The 22,456-nt window shown below is 46.5% G+C and overlaps 1 protein-coding gene across 4 annotated transcripts in view; it reads right to left on the bottom strand.

The window, feature by feature from the left end:
* Nucleotides 1–22,456, bottom strand: part of LOC102792175 (serine-rich coiled-coil domain-containing protein 2-like) — a 51,073-nt gene that overhangs the window by 19,588 nt on the left and 9,029 nt on the right. For 3 of the 4 annotated variants that reach the window (XM_087844981.1, XM_087844983.1, XM_087844984.1), the window contains exons 2-13: nucleotides 12,416–13,638; nucleotides 12,175–12,327; nucleotides 11,918–12,094; nucleotides 11,765–11,838; nucleotides 10,696–10,869; nucleotides 6,619–6,709; nucleotides 3,527–3,611; nucleotides 3,029–3,133; nucleotides 2,606–2,720; nucleotides 2,434–2,517; nucleotides 2,212–2,298; nucleotides 1,534–1,656 (exon numbers count right to left, since the gene is read on the bottom strand). In XM_087844981.1, coding sequence (XP_087701107.1) covers nucleotides 1,534–1,656; nucleotides 2,212–2,298; nucleotides 2,434–2,517; nucleotides 2,606–2,720; nucleotides 3,029–3,133; nucleotides 3,527–3,611; nucleotides 6,619–6,709; nucleotides 10,696–10,869; nucleotides 11,765–11,838; nucleotides 11,918–12,094; nucleotides 12,175–12,327; nucleotides 12,416–13,595 — 2,448 coding nt within the window. In that variant the 5' untranslated portion in view covers nucleotides 13,596–13,638. The remainder of the gene's footprint in view (nucleotides 1–1,533; nucleotides 1,657–2,211; nucleotides 2,299–2,433; nucleotides 2,518–2,605; nucleotides 2,721–3,028; nucleotides 3,134–3,526; nucleotides 3,612–6,618; nucleotides 6,710–10,695; nucleotides 10,870–11,764; nucleotides 11,839–11,917; nucleotides 12,095–12,174; nucleotides 12,328–12,415; nucleotides 13,639–22,456) is intronic. The other variant, XM_087844982.1, reaches the window with a different exon arrangement.

Here is a 22,456-nt window from a genome sequence, read left to right on the forward strand (position 1 = left end):
TGTGTCTGTCTGTGTGTCTGTGTGTGTGTCTGTCTGTGTGTCTGTGTGTGTGTCTGTCTGTGTGTCTGTGTGTCTGTCTGTGTGTCTGTCTGTGTGTCTGTGTGTCTGTCTGTGTGTGTGTCTGTCTGTGTGTCTGTCTGTGTGTCTGTGTGTGTCTGTGTGTGTGTGTCTGTGTGTGTGTCTGTCTGTGTGTGTCTGTGTGTGTGTGTCTGTGTGTGTCTGTGTGTCTGTCTGTGTGTGTCTGTGTGTCTGTCTGTGTGTGTCTGTGTGTGTGTGTGTCTGTGTGTCTGTCTGCGTGTCTGTCTGTGTGTCTGTCTGTGTGTGTGTGTGTCTGTGTGTCTGTCTGTGTGTCTGTCTGTGTGTGTGTGTGTCTGTGTGTCTGTCTGTGTGTGTCTGTGTGTGTCTGTCTGTGTTTGTGTGTGTCTGTGTGTTTGTGTCTGTGTGTCTGTCTGTGTGTGTCTGTGTGTGTGTGTGTGTGTGTGTGTGTCTGTGTGTGTCTGTGTCTGTGTGTGTGTGTGTGTGTCTGTGTGTGTCTGTGTGTGTCTGTCTGTGTGTCTGTCTGTGTGTGTGTGTGTGTGTCTGTGTGTGTCTGTGTGTGTGTGTGTGTGTCTGTGTGTGTGTCTGTGTCTGTGTGTGTGTGTGTGTCTGTGTGTCTGTGTGTCTGTCTGTGTGTGTCTGTGTGTGTGTCTGTCTGTGTCTGTCTGTGTGTCTGTGTGTGTGTCTGTGTCTGTCTGTGTGTCTGTCTGTGTGTGTCTGTGTGTGTGTGTCTGTGTGTGTCTGTGTGTGTGTGTGTCTGTGTGTCTGTCTGTGTGTGTGTGTCTGTCTGTGTGTGTCTGTGTGTGTGTGTCTGTGTGTGTCTGTGTGTGTGTCTGTCTGTGTGTCTGTGTGTGTGTGTCTGTGTGTGTGTCTGTCTGTGTGTGTCTGTGTGTGTCTGTGTGTGTGTGTGTCTGTGTGTGTCTGTGTGTGTGTGTGTCTGTGTGTGTCTGTGTGTGTCTGTGTGTGTGTGTCTGTGTGTGTGTGTCTGTGTGTGTGTCTGTCTGTGTGTGTCTGTGTGTGTCTGTGTCTGTGTGTGTCTGTGTGTGTCTGTGTGTGTCTGTGTGTGTGTGTGTCTGTGTGTCTGTCTGTGTGTGTCTGTGTCTGTCTGTGTGTCTGTCTGTGTGTGTCTGTGTGTGTCTGTGTGTGTGTGTCTGTGTGTGTGTCTGTGTGTGTGTCTGTGTGTGTCTGTGTGTGTGTGTGTGTGTGTGTGTGTGTCTGTGTGTGTCTGTGTGTCTGTCTGTGTGTCTGTCTGTGTGTGTGTGTGTGTGTGTGTCTGTGTGTGTGTGTGTGTGTCTGTGTGTGTCTGTCTGTGTGTCTGTCTGTGTGTGTCTGTGTTTGTGTGTGTCTGTGTGTTTGTGTCTGTGTGTGTCTGTGTGTTTGTGTCTGTGTGTGTCTGTCTGTGTGTCTGTCTGTGTGTGTCTGTCTGTGTGTGTCTGTGTGTTTGTGTGTGTGTCTGTGTGTGTCTGTGTGTGTGTGTCTGTGTGTGTGCACGCTCACCGTGCGCTCTCTCCACAGCGTCCAGCCTGCGCTCTCTCTCTCCGTCACACTCGTCTGGGTTTGCTGATCCGTCTTTTCCGTCATCTCATGGCAGCGACACCTGGTGGTCACCATGGGAACAGTCTACACACACACACACACACACACACACCTTATGAACACTTGGACATCTTCGATCGTCCCACATCAGTCACACTGATCAACACAGATTCATCGATCATGTCAAAGTTTGATGATTTCATAACAAGAAAAATTCAGTTAATCAAACCTGACAAACAGAAACATCAGAGCTCAGAAAGACTGAAACCTAAAAGCATGTGTTTGATACATTATGATGAATAAACTGAAACAAAGTCTCCAGCTGCTCTTTAATGCTGAGCACTCAGTGGTGTGACAGGCGTCATGGATGTTTATTAAGATGCTTTAGTCAGAACCTCTCGCATCAAATATATTTTCAATTTTTATTAATTTGCCAAAACAGACGACATTTAATGTCATTTTAACTTAACTAAAACATATTTTATTATCATAATATTAATTATTATTATTATTGTTTTTAAAAGGATAAATGAAATGAAAGTGAATAAAATGTAAACCCTTTGGTCGGGACAGTTCTCAGCCGCTGATGGAAATAACGAGTTTGGATTGGCTCAGACAGGAAGAGGGCGGGACACCCACCAGCTGCTGGGTGAGCTGTGCGATGGTTCGGTCACGGCTCCGCAGCTCCTCTCTGAGCTGCTGCACCTCCTGCAGGAGAGCCTGGACCTGCACGCGCACACACACACACGCACGCACACACACACACACACACACACGGCGGCTGAGCAGAGGCATTCTGGGAAATACAGGAAAACAGAAGAGACGATAGAAGAAGAGAAGAAAAGCCTGAAAGGCGCCGACCTGTGAGTCGGAGCTATGCGAAGAGTCGTTGGCCTCGGGACTCAGAGTGTCTGTGGTCAGAGTGTCGTCATCGCCGTCGTCCTCCTGATCACAAACGCAGCAACAACAACAAACAGTAAACAAGCCGATGTTACAGATGAAAGCTGGACCAGTACACCGGCCCACAGCTCACCTGCAGCAGTAACCTCTGCAGGTACTCCAGCTGACACCTGACAGCCGAGCAGTCTTCAGCCAGCTCCTCCACATCCAGACCCAGACTGGGAGTACCGGGAGACGGGGAGGTGGAGCTAAGGGGAGGGGGGAGGTCAGAGGTCACACACGTCTGACACAAATATCAGAGCCTATGCTGAACTCTGAACGCACCTCAGACGTTTACACATGCAAAAAACACTTTTTCACACATTTCATTTAAGGCAGAGGATACACGACAGAGCCAATCAGGTTTCAGGGCTAGCTCAGGCCCCGCCTCAGGACATGCCACATGAGATCAACATGAGGCCAGGTTCATCATCAGATAACTAAGAAAACATGCTGCTGAAGCTACAGATGGGAACTTTGAGGTTTGAGGACAGAAACTGAGGATGTGCTGAATCACCTCGTAGGAGGACAGAGGTCCAGGACGAGCTCGCCGTCCCTGTTTGAGTCCGTCCTCTTATTCCCAGGATCCTCGGTGAGCTTGTAGCTCTGAAAATCGCTGAGGCTAGAAGAGAAAGACAAACGATGCACGAGGTTTAGTGATGATCGTCAGAACATTACAGCAGCCTCAGTTTGTCCCATCATGGCTGTATGAACAGTGTAGAGCGGGGGTCTCAAACTCGCGGCCCGCGGGCCATTTGCAACGTAATAACAACGTAATCAGGCTGATACTGATAATCTCAGTACTTCTATGGGTTAAATCTTTTGTGCCCCAGGGCATCATTTCCATTTAAAACAACTATAAAATCCACTAAAAGTTGTGTTTAAATGACGAGAAATTAAAAGAAAAGATTAAAATAATCAGAATTTACAAATATCAAAAACAATGAGGTACGCAGACACAAAAAAAACATAAAATCAAATAAATTGAGCTGATACACAAACGAGCTCCGCTCACCCTTCGTTGTCGTTGTGGACGTCCTGCGTCCCCCAGCAGAGCTGCCTCTTCCTCCACTGAGCCATGTGGGACAGCCCGTCTCCGTCTGCAGCCGAAAAATCAAACAAGAGTCAACACTGACCGAAGACGCGGCGCTGTGGTCACCGGTGAAGCTTTTGAGCCCTGCACAGATCCTGCTGCTCGCACTGACGCGACGTGCAGATCACCATGACAACCAGTAAGGATTTAACTCCAAACGGAGGATGATTATTTTTGTAGGGCATCCTGAAAGCTTGTATCACTCTGGTTCCCTTTACAATACTTTTTAAATGACGCCAGCACTAAGCCCCGCCCCCAGCATGATGATCCCAAGTGTCCAGCAGCTGTTAGCAAACTGGTCTCTGAGAAAACCTTCAGTCAGTTAAACTGGTGAATTTTATGCTGCAGAATAAAACATCTAAAGTCTAAACTACACATCTGAGTTCACTTTGCAGTCTCAGCTGAATTTTGTTGTCTTGCTGTTAGCATCTTTTGGCTAAACCACAGCCCCGCAGGTCGAGGGGGAGGTGTGGCAGCAATTTTTCACACCAGCCTATTAATCAACCAAAGACCCAGACAGACTTTTAATTCATTTGAAAGCCTGATGCTTAGCCTCGTCCACCCCAACTGTGAAACTCAGAAACCAGTCTTACTTGTTATCATCTATCGTCCACCTGGGCCTTACACAGAGTTTCTGTCTGATTTCTCAGACTTTATATCTGATTTAGTTCTGAGCTCAGATAAAATAATTATTGTGGGTGATTTTAACATCGATGTAGATGCTAAAAATGACAGCCTCAACATGGCATTTAATCTGTTATTAGACTCAACTGGCTTCTCTCAAAATGTAACAGAACCCACCCACCACTTTAATCACACTCTAGATCTTGTTTTAACATATGGCATAGAAACTGAACATTTAACAGTGTTTCCTGAAAACCCTCTCCTGTCTGATCATTTCCTGATAACATTTACATTTACAATAATTGATTACACAGCAGTGGAGAGTGGACTTTATCAAAGTAGATGTCTTTCTGAAAGCGCTGTAACTATGTTTAAGAATATAATCCACCCACTGTTATCATCTTCAATGCCCTGTACCAACACAGAGCAGAGCAGCTATTATTATTATTATTATTATTAGCTATACTAATGCTTCAATCTTAAATAGGATCAACCTATCTCTAATTATCAGCTATGTTAAACCTTTACTCAAAAAGCATCTCTAGACCCATCATAGCTAATTATAGGCCAATCTCCAACCTTCCTTTATATCAAAAATCCTTGAAAGAGTAGTTGTCAAACAGCTAACAGATCATCTGCAGAGGAATGGTTTATTTGAAGAGTTTCAGTCAGGTTTCAGAGTTCATCACAGCACAGAAACAGCTTTAGTGAAGGTTACAAATGATCTTCTTATGGCCTCTGACAGTGGACTCATCTCTGTGCTTGTCCTTCTTGACCTTAGTGCAGCGTTCGATACTGTTGACCATAATATCCTATTAGAGCGATTAGAACATGCTGTAGGTGTTACAGGTACTGTGCTGCAGTGGTTTGTATCATATCTATCTGGTCTATCTAATAGACTCCAATTTGTGCATGTAAATGGAGAGTCCTCTTCACACACTGAGGTTAATTATGGAGTTCCACAGGGTTCAGTGCTAGGACCAATTCTGTTTACATTATACATGCTTCCCCTAGGCAGCATCATTAGAAGACATAGCATACATTTACACTGCTATGCAGATGACACCCAGCTCTATCTGTCCATGAAGCCAGATAACACACACCAATGAGTTAAACTGCAGGAATGTCTTAAAGACATAAAGACTTGGATGGCCGCTAACTTTCTGCTTCTTAACTCAGATCAAACTGAGGTTATTGTACTCGGCCCTGAAAATCTTAGAAATATGGTATCTAAGCAGATTCTTACTCTGGATGGCATTACCTTGGCCTCCAGTAACACTGTGAGGAACCTTGGAGTCATTTTTGACCAGGACATGTCCTTCAACACACATATTAAACAAATATGTAAGACTGCTTTCTTCCATTTGTGCAACATCTCTAAAGTTAGAAATATCCTGTCTCAGAGTGACGCTGAAAAACTAGTTCATGCATTTATTACTTCCAGGCTGGACTACTGCAATTCATTATTATCAGGAAGTCCTAAAAACTCCCTGAAAAGCCTTCAGTTAATCCAAAATGCTGCAGCAAGAGTCCTGACAGGGACTAGAAAGAGAGAGCAGATTTCTCCTGTTTTGGCTTCCCTTCATTGGCTTCCTGTTAAATCCAGAATTCAAAATCCTGCTCCTCACATACAAGGTCTTAAATAATCAGGCCCCATCTTATCTTAATGACCTTGTAGTACCATATCACCCTATTAGAGCACTTCGCTCTCGCTCTGCAGGCCTACTTGTTGTTCCTAGAGTATTTAAAAGTAGAATGGGAGGGAGAGCCTTCAGTTTTCAGGCCCCTCTTCTGTGGAACCAGCTTCCAGTTTGGATTCAGGAGACAGACACTATCTCTACTTTCAAGATTAGGCTTCAAACTTTCCTTTTTGCTAAAGCATATAGTTAGGGCTGGACCAGGTGACCCTGAATCCTCCCTTAGTTATGCTGCAATAGATGTAGGCTGCCGGGGGATTCCCATGATGCATTGAGTTTCTCCTTTCTCACTCACTATGTATTAACAGACCTCTCTGTGTTGAATCATATCTGTTATTAATCTCTGTCTCTCTTCCACAGCATGTCTTTATCCTGTCTTCCTTCTCTCACCCCAACCAATCACAGCAGATGGCCCCGCCCCTCCCTGAGCCTGGTTCTGCTGGAGGTTTCTTCCTGTTAAAAGGGAGTTTTTCCTTCCCACTGTCGCCAAAGTGCTGCTCATAGGGGGTCATATGATTGTTGGGTTTTTCTCTGTATCTATTATTGTAGCGTCTACCTTACAATATAAAGCTCCTTGAGGTGACTTTTGATGTTATTTGGCGCTGTATGAATAAAATTTAACTTTACGTCTTTACTGGGATCCATCATTTCACTTTACAGGTATCAGTGATATCTGCACATGTTCAGACATACCGCTGTGCAGAGAGCCATCCTCTGGGAAGTCTGCGTCCAGCATGAGATCATCATCAGCCAGATCGCACGAGTCCAGGTTGTTCAGGATGCCCTGAAAGACAGCGTACGACAGAGACACGCGGTCTTTAATAAGCCGACTCCAAGAAAACACACCAAGCTAAACTCAATGAGCAGAAAATGTTTCAGGAACTTCTAACGTCGGCGTGCAGACAGCGAACGAGAGCATCCAGAGCTGGAAATACAAATGCTCCTTTCCACGGAGCACCACACAGGAAAGATGAGAGTACGGATCCACTCAGTGAAGTGTTGTTTAGGTCCAAACCTATCCCGACTGAACAGTTACAGCTTCCTGTCCTTTATTTTGGAAAAGAAACCTTAAAAGGAGATAAAGACAGAACACCGAGACGTCTCCGTTTTCTTATCTTGTAAATAAAGAAAACACATATTTGGAAATCTGGAGCACTGCTTCCCTGATTTCCGTTCCTCAAACCCAAACTCAGCAGATTCTGCTGTTAGTGTGTACATCAGCTGATAAAATCTGATACAAGCACGACTCACTGAGCGAGCGGCTTTCACATCATTGGGTCACCTGCTACTGCAGCTGGTTAACGACAACAACACGACCACTCACAAATCCACGCAGCTAAAGAGTTTCATGCAGCAGAGCCATGAGGAAGTCTGGGTAAACAAAACTGTTAGCTTCAAGAAACGCTGCATCACTTTAAAACAAAGAAATGTTCTCTGACTGCTGTCGAAATGAGCTGAGGATAAATATCTATAACTAATCAATCATATCTATCAGTTAAACCTGAACAGTAGGTTTTACCTTGTATTGTGTAACATGTCAACATGTCACAGGACATCTGCAGGCTACAGGTTAAGGATCAGCTTTGAGCTCCGTTCATTCACAGTAGGACGCATGCTGACCGTGTTTTTAAAGTTATTCTGAAAAAATAAACGAGCGTCATCAGAAAACAGCAGCAGACGATCATTCTATCGTCCAGGACAGCGGTCGGAAAACTTGATAGTATCTCGATATTTGTGCGTTAGAGGGAAAAGAACATTTATTGAATAATTCTCTATTTGATTCTAGTTTTGCACAAGGTGATCAGACAAAGAGCCGTGCTGCACAGACCGCCGACCTCGAAGAAACACAAAGACCAGAAAAAAAATCAACAGCAATTCATTTCCTCCCTGTGACGAAGCAGCTCCAGCACAAAGGCCGACAAAAGGCACAGACCGTCTGTGCAAGAGTTCGAAGGCTGCTTCATGCAGAAGCATCTGCCTGCATGTGCTCAGCATTCCCGATGACACATGCAGTTAGCCTGTAGCTACGACACAGAGGCTCCTGCATCATGCCTGTGAAGATGATCTGCAGCGATAACCACAGCAAAAGTTACAGGACTCGTTTGTAGTCAAACGGCTTCAAACTGTGTCAGAGGTGAAAACTCGCCAACACTAACGTCTTAACAGAGTTAAAGTTTTTCACAAGCAAACATCAAAATTCATCCTTGAATGAAACGAAGACGAGGACGAAGAGTCAGAGTTTACCTACGGTTTGTTTTTCTGCCTCGAAAAGCTCAGTCACACCTGAGTGACCCGAGAGGAAAATAACACACACACACGCGCAGATGCACGCACACACACACACACTCCTCGTGCCTATGGTACGACAACTTTTCTCCGTGCCCCTGGTACACTGTGCAGAAACACCTTGCCACACACACACACGCACACCCTGGTGGCTGAGAGCAGTCATCCACATCAACGCACCGCCTCCTAATCTCCTCCTGCTCCCTCATCTCTTTCCTCTTTGTCATCTTCACCTCTTCCTCTCCTACTTCCATCCTGTCACTTGACCTTCCTCCTCTTGCCCTTCTTCTCCTTCTCTCTCATTCTTCTGCCCACATCATTCACAAAAACACGTATCAGCCAGAAACTAAATCACTGATTTAGACTTCAGGATATTTCATAGAGCTGTGAGCACAGAAGCTAAAGTAACGTCGTTACGCATGAAACAATCATTTAAACGCTAACCGAGTCCAACACAACACAACATGTGTATGTACTGATTTTATAATCAATAAATCATGAGAAGGTTCAACCTAAAGATGTAATAACGAGCACTGCCCTCTACAGGAGGAAACAGGAAGAACATGAAGAAGATGCCCTCTGACATCACAGTGACATCAAAAGGCCGACGTCAGCATGTTGTAATAAAAACATCATAAAGCTGAAATACGTTGCCTAAACAGGAAGCAACTTCTTATCTGCCAATTCTGTTTATGGCTTTTATTGTGGAATAAAAAGTGGTTAAAAATTTTAGTTTTGTTTGATAACATTTCTTAAACTCTCCTCGTGCCACGCCCCCTCTGATCATCGTTACTCCTCTTTTTCTGTCCTCGCTCGGGTCGCTGAACGGATGCAAACACAGAAACCTCGTTGTTGTCCTGACCCGTCTCTTAAAACAAACACAGAGCAAAGCTTTCCCCTGAGACAACACTGACCCCTGGTGGTCGTGTCAAACATTTCTAATGATAATTTCAGTTTCACATCCACCAACAAACAGAAGACAATCAGGTTAAAGCTTAAAGACGAGAAAGGCTTGAGCCATCAGTCCAGAGCTCGTTAATGTCCTCACATCATTAAGACCCTCAGCTCATTGCGATCAATCACTCGTTAGGCCCACGGCTCATTAACGCAGAGGGCACATTGAGACGGGGAGCTCATTAACAGCCTCTCAGCATCATTCAGGATGGAGATTAACTTTACAGAGCGGACATCCTGCCTCACGGCGTACATGAAGCCACGGCTCGAAGCAGTTTAACACATCTGAATCCCTTTGACTGTTGTCAGCTTTGTGTAACACCACCCAGATGCTCACTTCATGTCTGATAAAGACGGAAACATTAGTCGTTTATGGCAGCTGTAGCTCACAGTAAACACTCTGATGCTAACGAAGTGCAACCAGCAGAATGACCGGGTGGCGTTTAAGCCGCACAGATACAGGATGTTTAAACTGATTTCCTGTTTCCTGTGCCAGTTTATTTATTCATTTATTTCAGCTGGTTGTTGTGTTTCCATCAGGGAGGTTGCAGAGTGCCCTCTGGTGGACAAATTATGCAACATCCGCACGGACTTTAGCAGAGATGCTCTTAAAACTGGAAAACTGGAAAACCGGGAGCTTCCAGCTTCTCTCATCATCTCATGAACATCAGTGTCTGTAAAGTTTCAGTGGACACTAGAAGCTGGAGACAAACTTTACTGAAAAAATGTCTGATATTGTTCAAAAATAGAAAGGATGCATGAGGAAGGTCAAGAGAGAGAGATGCTGAACACTGAACGTATCACTAAGGAGTAAAAAATAAACTCCTGACCACAAATACAGAAACCGCAGCTGGATTTAAGGGAGTATAAACAGTGAGGGAACCTTTAACATCGCTTCAACTGTAGAAGAAGAATCAGAAAAAGAAGAAAGGTGGAGTGAGGACTAAAGAGGAGTACAAAGAATAAAAGGAACAACAACAACATGATGTAATGAAGAAGTAAAGAGAAATTATGGAAGAGAAATGAAAAAAGGGCAGAACAAGAAGAAGAACAGGACATCTGATCTGCCCTGAGTGTAATTCACAGAGTGGACACAAGAGGGAGCCAGAGGACTTCCTGCAGACTTAGATGAGCTGAAACGTGACACGGGCGTTCATCGTGAGATTAACAATGTCTGATTTTCAGTTTGACTCTGACTAAACTTTGGACATTTCAAATCAATGAAATCAAAACATAAGATCAGCCGGAGTGAAGCTGTTTTTTGAGCTCCACTGAGAGGCCTCGAGCTCAGACTTTAAAAAACTTTGTGCTAATCTGACACGTGACTCCGTCACGATGAAGCGCCTCCATTGTGCCGTCTCTGTGGAAGCAAAGCTCAGCCGCAGCTTTCTGAATGAAGTGGAGCAGCACAGCAGACGCCTCCTGAATGTTAAACGCTCCTCTTTGTCATTTCTCTGCTGCGCTGCCACGAAATCATCCAAACTACAAACCAGCCTGGAGGAAGTGTGTGAGCTGCAGGTTTGTCCTTACGATGCTGTTGAGGTCAGAGTCGAAGCTCCCGATGTGGTGGGTGGTGTTGCTGCTGGTGTGAATGGACGCGGTTGTGGCGACGCCCCCCAGGGGCTCCAGACCCTCCTCGTCCCACATGTAGGTGCCCCCGGACCCACAGCTGTCGGAGGGGGACAGGTCCAGGGACGAGCCGCCCTGCAGAGGGGACGGACATGTTTGATTCAGACCACGTGGAGTTTTTCAGCTTTTATTAAACGTTCACGACTGCAGATAAGAGCAGGACAGACGTCCTCCTCTGTCTTTCCCAACAGCGTCCCGCCTCGCCCGGCTTTCAGGGACAGAAACCACGTCTACACCCTGCCTGTTAACTGTCCACGTGTGGGGCTGCTTTCACCTGCTGCAGCTGAGCTGTGAGTCAGGTATGACTCAAAGATTATGTCATGTTTCTGGAAATGGGTTTAAGGTTTGAAAAATGGAGGAAACTGTGACAATTTAAGAGGCTAAATATCTGAAGTAGGTCTATGAGGTGAGGCTGAAGGCAGGGTGAGGCCAAGCAGCATCCTGCTGTGCTGATATCAACACCTGCAGTTCCTCTAATGTCCACTAGAGGCTGACTCAGTGTTAAAGCTCTACAGCAGAAACAAACCTGCTGACGGCCTCATACAGAAACTCTTCATATCAACTGTTTTCACAACCTTTTTAAACTGTATTAAGGCTTAAAGTCAGCATTATTAGGGGCGTGGCCTCTTTGACTGACAGGTGGACGGTGACACAGGCGGCTGTAGCTGCTAGCTGTCTGCTAGCTTCACCTCAGCTAACTGGAGTCCCTGAACTGGACCTCCGGACTGTGTTTGTGCTGTTAGACTCTATTTTTTCATTAAATGAAGCAGCCTACTGGCTTTTATTGATTTCTCTAATTAAAAAACAAAATCTGGCAAATGTAACAGGAAGTGTTGGCCCAAAACTACAAGAAATATGGCCGCTAGCACAGGCTAAGCCACAGCATTAGCTGCTGCTGTGGGCAGTGAGCACTGATAGTTCCTTCTGATTGGCGGATAGAAAGTTCTTTGTATGGGTTTAATGGCGGTACCTGCTCGTGGTAGTCCAGCTGACTGGACCGTCTCCGGCGGGAGATTCGGGTCAGCTGATGGTCTCCCCGTTCACCTGAACACAAGCAGCATTATTTTTTTAAGCAGTCGTCTCGACACGTTTTCTCCTCCCACCTGCTCCTCATGAAACTCACCTGTGAGTCTCACGCCGCTCCAGTCGATACCGTCATCCAGAAAACACAGCCCGGTCGCCTTGGTGACACAATTAGCGACCACCTTGTCGTCATCAAACCTGGCGCACGATTGGTCGAGCCCGGAGTCGTCTTCCTCATTTTTGGAGGAGAGCAGCAGGATGCCGACGCCTCCGTTTCCTGCAAACAGCAGACGAGCGTCGCCGTGAAGTCGGATATTATTTACTGACATCTGTAGAAAATAAGAAATCTGATCTCACCGAGGTTGTCAAAGTCGTCCATGTACTCCTGACTGGTGTCGTTTCTATCCAGAGAGGAGGTGGAAGACAGGGACATGTCCTCCAGCGTCTCCCCTAAAATCGACACCTCTCCCTGGGATGCCGGCAGCTCGTCCGGAGCCTCTGGAGTGTTTCCTGGAGGAGGACGAGCAGCTGTTAGAGAGAAACTACAAACAGACAAAAATAAAAAGCTGTGCGTAAAATAAAGAGTTAAAAGCTGAACCTGGGCTGTTTTCTGTCGTCGAAGGCGTCTCTACAGAGTCCTTCCGTCTGCTCAGTCCTTGGACGTCTACACACTGATTGGCTGTCGTCGCTCGCAGTGGGCGGGACTGCTTGATGAGTGTTGGGCGTGACATCTTGTAGCTGATGCCACTGGGCCTGGAGGTGGGGCCCAGGCTGGGTAGGAGGGGTTTCTTTAAGGCAGACGGAGGCAGGAGGGAGGGGACCCCCGTCCTCGCTGCAGCAGCAGAACCAACACTGGCTCCGCCTCTACCTGCCTGGCTGCTAACAGGTGGTTTCAGCAGGCTGCCTTTAGGTGGAGCCCTGCTGGTGGAGGGGGACTGAGAGAGGGACGAGGAGGAGGCGGAGGAAGGGGTGAGGGTGGGGGAGGGCTGCCGTCGGACCTGGGTGAGGCTCCGTGAGCGAAAGCGATCGTCTTCAGTGAGCCGGACGGAGACCGCGGAGCCGAGGCTGTCGCTGGAGTACGAGCGGTTGGCTGGAGTCTTCTTCTGGAACGGGGAACCAGCTCGAGATCCGGGACCAGAACCGCCGGCGCGAGAGAGGAAACTCTGAGGCCGTCTCAGAGAGCTGCCGGGTCCGGGCCGCGGTTTGGGCCCCGAAACGCCGTTCAGGGCGTGTTTGGCGCCGTTGGTCGGCCCTGATGGACTCAGTTTGTTGGATCTGATTTTGGAAGCAGGAAGCGTGCCGGGGCTGGACTGTGGAGACGGCGATGATGATGATGGCACGGGCTGGCCAAAGCCACGCCCCTTTTCCACAGAGGCTGCTTTTTTGGCGTCACGCTGGGAGTAAAACTGCTGGACGCTGCTGCGATTCCGCCCGCCATTCCCCCGGCTCCACGCCCTCTCCCCATCACCGCCGCCGTCCACCATCAATCCATTTTCTTTCCTCAATTTCACAGAAATCGAACTCGGCACTCGGATAAATCCATTCTGTTTAGCCGAGGACGGGGGCGCCGTTAGGGCGCCGTTGCCCCCTGATGGTCCAGGGTGGTGGTAGAACCCGTTGGTGAGGCGAGTCCCGGCGCTGGCAGCAGCAGCAGCGCTGGTGCTGACAGCGGCGGTGGCGGCGGGAGCCGTCTGAGATCTGGGCCGAGAACCAAACTTGGGCAACCTAGAGACCATGGTGGGCATGGCGGGAGGGTCGACGAGATGAGGGGCTGACATCAAACCCCGCCCACTTCACCATGGAGACACAGAGTCAGAGGATCTGGATAGAAGACAGGAAAAGAGGATGTTAAAGGTCACGACCTCAGAAACGTCAACTGAAAACTATTCTTAAAACTCTGAGTGATGAAATTTGATTTTTTCTTTTCCAAAGAAAAACAAAAAAGACAAATTTCAGCAGCGATGTTTGGACACGTGGAGTCAGACGAGTCCTGCGAGGTTCCCTCGGTTAGCTTCACGTGCACTTTGCAGCTTATTCTGTTTCAGTGCAGACAGACAGGCTGCAGCTTTGTTAACACACAAAGCAAGAACCAGTTCAGAGAACGCTTCCATTTAGAGCTACGAAGGACCTTTACTGGAAAACCTTTCAAACGCCCGTTTGCTGCGGTTTCTCTGAACCACAGCAAAGCAGCTCTCAGCGCAGCGTCTGCAGGCGCTCCTCACTGAGCAGAGCTGCAGCAGCCTGGGAGACTTTGGTGAGCTCACTGGTATAAAAAAAGGCTGGTAGCCCACAGTGGGTGATCACATGATCCCTCTGATGGTAAAGGAAAGCCCGCCTCCATGAGGTCACCATATTCAGTTTACCATGAAGAGCAAATTTTTCTCCTGGTTTAAAGAAAGTTTCCGAGGAAGAATCACTACAGAAGGTTCAGGGATTGAACTTTATAGGCTTGAGTGACACTGTGGAGCTGTGCTGTGGAACTTTATTCATAAAGCACATTTAATAACATAATGTTGGCCAAAGTGCTGCACAAAGATTTAAAACAAGTAAAAAATTACACAGTAAGAAATAAGATCGATAACAAATACGTGGAAGCAGATGACTGGGTGGATAGATGGTAACTCATGTGGTGTTGAAAGCCAATCAGTAAAAATGTGTTTTAAGATACTGGGACTGTCTGTGGTGCAGCAGAGCTGTCAGGCTGCAGGTTTGAACGGCGACGTTAAAGGAAAACGTCTCTGAGCCTCGATGTGAGTTCAGTCCTGATGGAGGTGAGTTGGACGCATGTTTACTCCAAACGTGTATTTTTAGCCTCCCCCCCCCTCCTGGCCCCCGCTGAGCCCTCAGATATGTTGGTATTCATAACACCAACCGTTCCCTCTGACTCTCCAGAAACAGTCGCTGAAAGCGGTCGTCTGAGTTCCTGCTGCTCGCTCTGCTCCACAGCAGCTACGTGATAGGCTGCTTTTATAGCATTAGCATTGTTAGCTTGACATGTTAGCTTGACATGACACCCTCTGTGACGCGCATGCAGAAACATGGAGCTGCACGTGTGTCGTGCACTGACAGCGTGAAGATAAACCAGCGCCCAAAACTTGGTTTTTTTAGCAAACAATTCAGTTTCTAAAATCTGCAGAGCTCAGTTTGTGATCCTTATTTTTAATATGTTTCCACCTGCAAGGCTCGCTGTATTAGAAATAAAAGCTATTGTGTGTTTTTTCAAACAAAGTGAAAAATGGATTTAACTGTAGATACGTGTTAGTGCTGCAGGACTATTTAAATGAACAATTCCTTGTTGTGTGTTCATTCATGTTTTGAGGCCACAACAAACTGTTATTACTGTCGGTCACCTGCAGTACCTTCTCTGCCCATCAGGGGTCCCCGGCCTACACTTTGGGAATCCCAGGTTTAGTCCTTGATGTGATTCCGACTCTCTGAATAAACGTGGATCGAACAATAAACCAGCTAAGTTTAAGAGTATTAATCTGAAGTTTGCTTGCTAACAAACATGTTGGCAGGTTTTAAATCGCAGTCAGCGTCGCTGCATCCACAGCTGAGCCCAGACTGAACCTGCTGAACAAAGACAACAGTCTCATTCATTTTGGTGATGATGCATGCTGCAAATTTCCAGAAGTTTCTCAGCACCAATGACGTCAGGTACCCCGATGAAATATAATGAAGGTGTGAAGCCGACAGGCCCCGCCCTCCTGCAGAGAGCCGAGCTGCGGCGTCTGCACAGAAACTAAATTACAGCCCTGAGGGAGCGGAAAAACCCAGAGAGGAGCAGCTCTGACTCCTGCCAGAGATTAACAGCTGAAACATGTGGCAGCTGATCGCTCTGCAGCTTCAGCGCCGCCGGCTCGTGTGTGTGTGTGTGTGTGTGTGTGTGTGTGTGTGTGTGTGTGTGTTTGGGCTGGCGTGGAGATGATGCTTAAATGCACTCCGCCCCTAATAAAAACAGTCTGCTGTTCCTGCACACAGATACACATTAATGGTATGCCACACCCATCTCTCACACACACACACACACACACACACACACACACACACACACACAGGTAAGACTGCATGCAAATCCAGAGGCCGGGAAGCTGCAGGGAAACAAACCTCCGACCTGTTGCAGCGTGCAGTCGTGCAGCAGGTCGCAGGTTTGTGTGTCTCTGGTTGCAGAAGTTCATAAAACCACAGCGACAAGAGTTCAGTATACATAACTCAAATGTATCAACACACACACACACACACACACACACACACACGAGTGCATGTGAGTAATTCCCACACACACAGACATGTGACCACAGGGTGTAGCCTCAATGATTCCTGCATCTTAATTAAGTTTAGGAGACTCTCGTTTCAACTGGAAAGGAATGCAGAGCAAACACCGAGTCAGCACTCGGAGCTCAGGAACGTCACGGTTTTAAATGCTGCAAACAGACAGCAGCAGCTCAAATAATCAAACTAATTATTCATATAGATGAAAAAGTTTAAAAGTGGCTGAACTCTGCTGCAGGCTCTGGATCAGCTGAGCGTGGGATGAGACGCAGCGGGCAGGCGAACCACGGATCACATGGTTACAAGTGACTGAACTTTCAAAATAAAAGTCAGGGTGACTGTGTGCTACTAGACAAGAAAATAAAACGTAAATAAAACATCACAAATGTGTTGATCAAATTAAAGAAGCAGCAGCAGCTAAATTACTCTTTAAAACTTCTGATTTTATAACTTTGTTCTCTGGAAGGAGACGATTCTCTTCACGTCGCACCGTCAGGACCCACACAGCTGTGTTCCTGAGCCCACAGAGCCTCCATCACATGCTGGTGTTGGACTGTGAGTGACCTGCGAACACTCCTGATCCATCAGTTTATAAGTATCACTGACTCTACATTAGTGTGCATTATAATCACTCAAATATCCTGATAGATCTGAGCTGTTAGATTTGCCCTCTTGGCCTTCAACGACACTTTTTACTGGGATAAATAAAGACGCATCAAAGTCACTTTGCACACTGTCACAAGGAAACGACTCGATCTCCTTCACGAGACACGTTGGACAGATCACAGACCGACGAGTCGTTTACAGCCAGATACTCTGGCGTCAGAGCGAAGCCTCCCTCTCACGTTGTGCTGATGCTAAAACCAGAACCGTCCCTCCGAGCTCGACTCAACTGAGCATCACGAGCTTTTCTGGAGGCCTGAAATCAAACAGCTGATGTGTTTATCGAGGAGCGAGGTAGGTAAGGCGAGACCGCTGAGGAGCTTGTGACTTCAGCTTGAGAGCCACAGAAAGGCTGGAGCGGCCAGCTGCTGGATCATCTGCACGGCCCGAAGGCTCGCCGCGCTTTAGGCCGCGCGGCCACGTGCTTCACTCACAGTAACAACATTATTCAGCATCAAGTCTCACCTCTAAACTGAGAACATGTTTGCTATCACTGATGTGAATAAAGAGATGCTGCAGAAAGCTGACTCACAGCTTCCCATCAAACACTCACAGCTGGACGTCACCGTCACTGTGGCCAGAGAGCAAACCGCCTCAGGCTCACAGTGAGGGGCGCCATCGTGTATCCGTTTACTTCATCTGTATAGTACTGCATTTATGAGACACTCTTATTTTTATCTACAGAATAGGGCTGCCACAAAGGATTATTTTGATAGTCGACTAGTCACCGATTATTTTTGCGATTAGTCGACTAATCAGATCATCATCCATTGGACTAAAACGTACAGCTTATTGCACCAGCAGCATCTGCTCTTATATAACTATCATTAGCTTACAGCTTTAAGTGTTTAAGGTATGTGCTAACTAAAAATAAAGACAAGATGATAGTTTATTAAATGTTAATGACATTTGCAGATTGTTTCGGTGAAGTTTAATAAACTCCTTGCTATCTAAAATATAACAGGACACCGGAGTAAATTCTCGAGCATCTCACACTTCTGATAATCAGCTGTCTGCTTGACGTTTATTCAGCTGTGTAAAAACTATAACTTTAATCTCAGCCAAACCGATTTACTCAGGAACAAATAAAATACTAAAAAAAAGTCAAACAATAACATTTTTAAGTTATCTAAGTGACTTATATATCATGTTTAACCTGAGTAGCGAAAGACTGCGGTGGGTTTAAAGCCGGGAGTCCGGTGTTCTCACGGCTCTAGTTAGCCTAGCCCCCGGCTAGCTATCGAGCTAGTGGGTAACAGACGTCTCCGAAAACGTCGGAGCGCTTTTGAAAATATGTGGTGTCTTGATAAACTGAGCAGATATTTGAGGTTTACACAGCTACATTCTCGCCTGAAAATATGTTAAACGTTTATTTTGTGACCCAGAAAGAATAATAAGAGTAATATTAAAACTTACTAGCTGCCGCCATTGTTGGAAACTGAGCTGCGCTATGAATTTCTTCTTCTTCGGGGTTTAACAGCAGCTGGCATCCTTGTACATGCAGTGCTGCCATCTTCTGTTTCAGTCCGTTATTACACTCTTAAATCCTACTACTTATTCCTGCGTCTTTTGGGATCTTACAAAGCTTCAAACGACGCGTCGACTATTAAATCAGTCGTCGACGATTTTGATAGTCGACGTAATCGTGACTAGTCGACTAATCGTGGCAGCCCTACTACAGAATAAAGGTTTATGAATAATTCAGGTAAAAGACTCTGTGCACAGCGCTGCTGTGAGGCAGATTCATCATTTCCAGCACTCTCATCATCATCATCATCATCAATATAAATATAATACTAAATCCACTTTTTCCAGCAGCAGGTTTACGTTACTGCTTCTGCTTTGAGGATGAATTTCTGTGGGGGAAGTTTAAGTGTGTCATGGTCACGAGTGATGGAAAGGTGACACATGAGGTCGCCCGGTGGATCAGTGTGGTGTCCACCCACCAGGAGCTCCTCTAAGAGCAGAGTGGAGACCCCGATGGTGGACCGGTAAGCTGCTGGTTATGTTGGTGGATTTGGGTACAGATTTCAAACATGCTTTATTAAAGATGCAACAACAACGTGGACGCCCTCCCGGTGCCCTCGCTGCTGTTTGCTGGTTGAGTGCTGCGCTAACGTTAGCATGGGGGTGTAAACAATGGTAACCATGGCTTCCGTTAGCTTGCGAGGTAGTTGAGTTGTGCTCACAAAGGCAAAGCTTGGACTATTACTGTGGAGCTGAAAAAGGTAACCAGGGCAGCGCTCATGTTTTCATCACCTGATGGTAAATAAGTGTGAAAAGGTTAACGTCCAGGTTAAGGTCACATGATTCATGTGCTGCTTCAGCAGGCTGGTGAGATTAACTGTTCAGGTGGGAGTTTTTCTACACTTGTGTCACATTAACTGACACGTAGCCACATCCTCAAAAAACTCCAGTCATGATGATGTCACAAAGCCTGCATCAATACTGTCCTCCTGTGTGTGTGTGTGTGTGTGTGTGTGTGTGTTTGCGTTTGTATTACCAATGTTGTGGGGACATAAAACTGTCGGTCACTTTGTGGGGACTCGACGTCTCTTCGGTGGACAAAGGACAAATCCACGACTTGAAGCATTGAATGTAAGCTGGTGTAAAGTCCTCTGAAGTGCTGCGAGCAGGACTGAGTGCAGCTGTACTGCAGCAGAAGCACTGCTGCGATACCAAGGACACACAGGAGGAATGAAGACTGATGAAGGAGGTCAGGGCAGAATCATAATGAGATCCTCTCTCCTCGCTCTCGTCTGTGTCTGCACACTGTGTCTCTCTCTCTTCATCCTGTGTTATTTATCAGCATCTCTCCATCACTCGCCTCTTGTTAATTTGGATTCTCTTCAAGTTGAAACTGAGCTGAGCAACAATCCCGACACAGAATATTTGACAGTGTTGTGCTGGCACTGATGCTGCGAACACTTCATGCTTCCTGTGCAAACATTCATATTAAACATGCCAGAGTTTCAAACAGTGAGCTGTTCATGCTCAGACTGCACACTACTCAAAACACACAACTGTGCACTGCTTGTTCTACTGTTGACTCCGTGTGACCTCAGAGAGGGGATCGCTCACAAGCTCCGCCCACCTGATGTTCATATCTCAAGTTTACAAAGAAAAGTCTGTCAGAAGAAAGTTGGATAACAGGGAAGTGCGGTTTTCAGACACAACTGACTGCAACAAGGCCCAGCATGAGAGGAAAAAGGCTTATTTCCAACTGTGAATCATGCAAAGCTACCTTCATAGGGTTCAGGAACAAAAACGTGGGGCTGGAAATGAAACACGGCCCTTTATCACAGTGGTGACAGTTCCTGAACCTCTGATTTATGACTGATGATTCTCTCAACCATTAGTTCCCATTCAGCAATAACTTTTGTGTCCGAACGGATCAAAACGAGTGCTTATCAATCAAAAACACAGCTGTAGCAGTTTTACATCGTGGTCACCGTCCACAGTCCAGGACACGTGTTAGATAACTGAACACACAAGATAAAGACACCGTGCAGCCTATCTGAAGTGGTACATGCTGAACAAACACGGTGCCAAAGTTCAAAGTCCTCACCGCGCCGAGGAAAGTCCAGTCGGTTCCCTCGCCTCCTCTCGTGCGCTGCACCAACGACCTGCCGCGTCAGCGCTCGCTGGTGTTCCCCGACCTCTCTGCGTGGGTCTTTAAAGCTTCACACATAATCCAGTTTGGTGTCACGGCTGCTGGATGACTTACTTAAGCCGGATGAACAAGTGTGTTTAAGATAAGAGAAGCAAACACACGGAGGATAAGTTGGCTCAGAGTGTGAGCGGCGTGGATGAGGCCTCGGCTGTTTGGCTGTGAGCCACAGAGTCCATTTGAATTAATGAATGAAAATCCAGGAGTAAAGTCAACTCGCTGTTTGTTCGTTTGTGGATAAGAAACGAGTGAACTCTGATTGCAGCAGCAAACCTCACAAGAGCAAAGATAAAAACCATTCTCAGCACCAAAAACTACAGACGCCCGAATCCTTCAAATCCCCCACGCCGAGTGTTAGCAGAGCACCACTACAGTGCTCCCTCTGAGGCTGGATTACAGGCAGCTCCACGTTTGCTCCATTGTTCCAGTTTACGTAACTTAATTCACTGCAAACCTGTCAGAACTTTGCACCATTTCAGCTGCAGCTTCCTGTGGGCTTCGTACCAAACGTGCAGCTTTTCCCCCCAAAGACGATGTTTGAGTGCTGAGGTGTCTGCCATCATCGGTGCATCTGAGCTGCTCGTGTTGGAGCTGAAGCCAGTGAATCATGGACCAGCAGTTACCTTCATTCATTTATATAGAAAACAGAGAAGTTTGCATAAAAGGAAGTTTTAAAAGTGTCAGTGATGCAAAGCTGCGAGCTGGAAATGATCTGAGCAGCTCTCCATTAAACTGCGAGTCTGCAGAGAAGCCCGAGTGCTGCTTACGTGTCCTGACCTTGACGGCTTTGTTATCGACAGAGCGTATCCATGAAGGATACCGGGGTGATCTGAGCCCGAGACTGACTGTACTGTGCTTATGAGTCACTTTCACTAATGCATTTCACAGAAGATGAGCCAGAAAACAGAGCTGCTGGGAATCAGCATCCAGCGTCTTCTGCTCCAACAATCAGTGAAACAGAAAAGACGTCTGCAGCTACAAACAGGTGATGAGCGCCTCTGTGATTAATGGACAGCAGAGAGAAACATACTAGAACAAACTCAGCTCTGTAACTTCATCAGAGAACGAAAGCACACGCGCTGAGGGCGTAGCTGAGGGCGTAGCTGCGTGACGCTGCGAGGTCTCGTGTCTGAGATGGTTTTAATTCCATATCTGCACAAACTTTGGATGTTACAGAAAAATTATAACTGTGAAGTGAAAATCCAGATGAAACAGCATCTTTTGTTTCCCTTCCTTTGACTCCCCCCTCGTTTATGCATTATCCTGCTCTTACTCCCCCTCCTCTTCCTCTACTGTACGTCCATGCAGCCACGCTCTGAGCTATCGATGTCTTCATGCTCCAGTTCTCCGCTCACTCAGCTGAGAGGAATCGAGGGCTGGCAGCGAGACGGCCAGGAAAGGTCAAACACGTCCATCTTTAACCTCCTGAGACCCGAACTCTTCCACAGCAGCATTTTTAATTTCTCTTTGATATTTAGGCTGATTGATGAATATAAAAACAAAGAATTACCAGATTATTTTTTTCACCTGATTTTTGTTTCTAAGAAGAAATGAGAGCCACATACGAGGATATGCGTTTAAAATTTTGATAGAACAGTAGCAGCATAATGTGGATATCAGGCCCTTATAGAGCAAAATTGAGTATTTTGGTCTAAATAACCCAAAATGTGATGTCCACATATGTGGACGCAGGTCCTAGAACGATTAATCTGAAATCAGTTCAGCCAGGACGCACGCAGCTGCTTCACTTATCACTGTGGACCGCTGTGCTGAGCAGGGGGTCCGCTGCAAACAGTCAGTATTGGCATCATCAAATAATCTGGAGATTATAAAGGAATATATTCATTTATGGTTGATCAAAATCCCCAAACCCACCAAAAAGCACCCATGCATGCCACAAACCAAAGAATACTTCATGTATAATGAAGCAGAACTCATCACTGTTTTATACAAATTCAGACATTTGGTGCACTGACGTTAAAGTTTGACTGCACAGTTTGTAAATCATCTAAATGAGGTGCGAAACTATGCAAA

Source organism: Neolamprologus brichardi, chromosome 8 (genome assembly GCF_056152115.1).
Source record: "Neolamprologus brichardi isolate AB-2024 chromosome 8, ASM5615211v1, whole genome shotgun sequence".
Taxonomy (NCBI): domain Eukaryota; kingdom Metazoa; phylum Chordata; class Actinopteri; order Cichliformes; family Cichlidae; genus Neolamprologus; species Neolamprologus brichardi.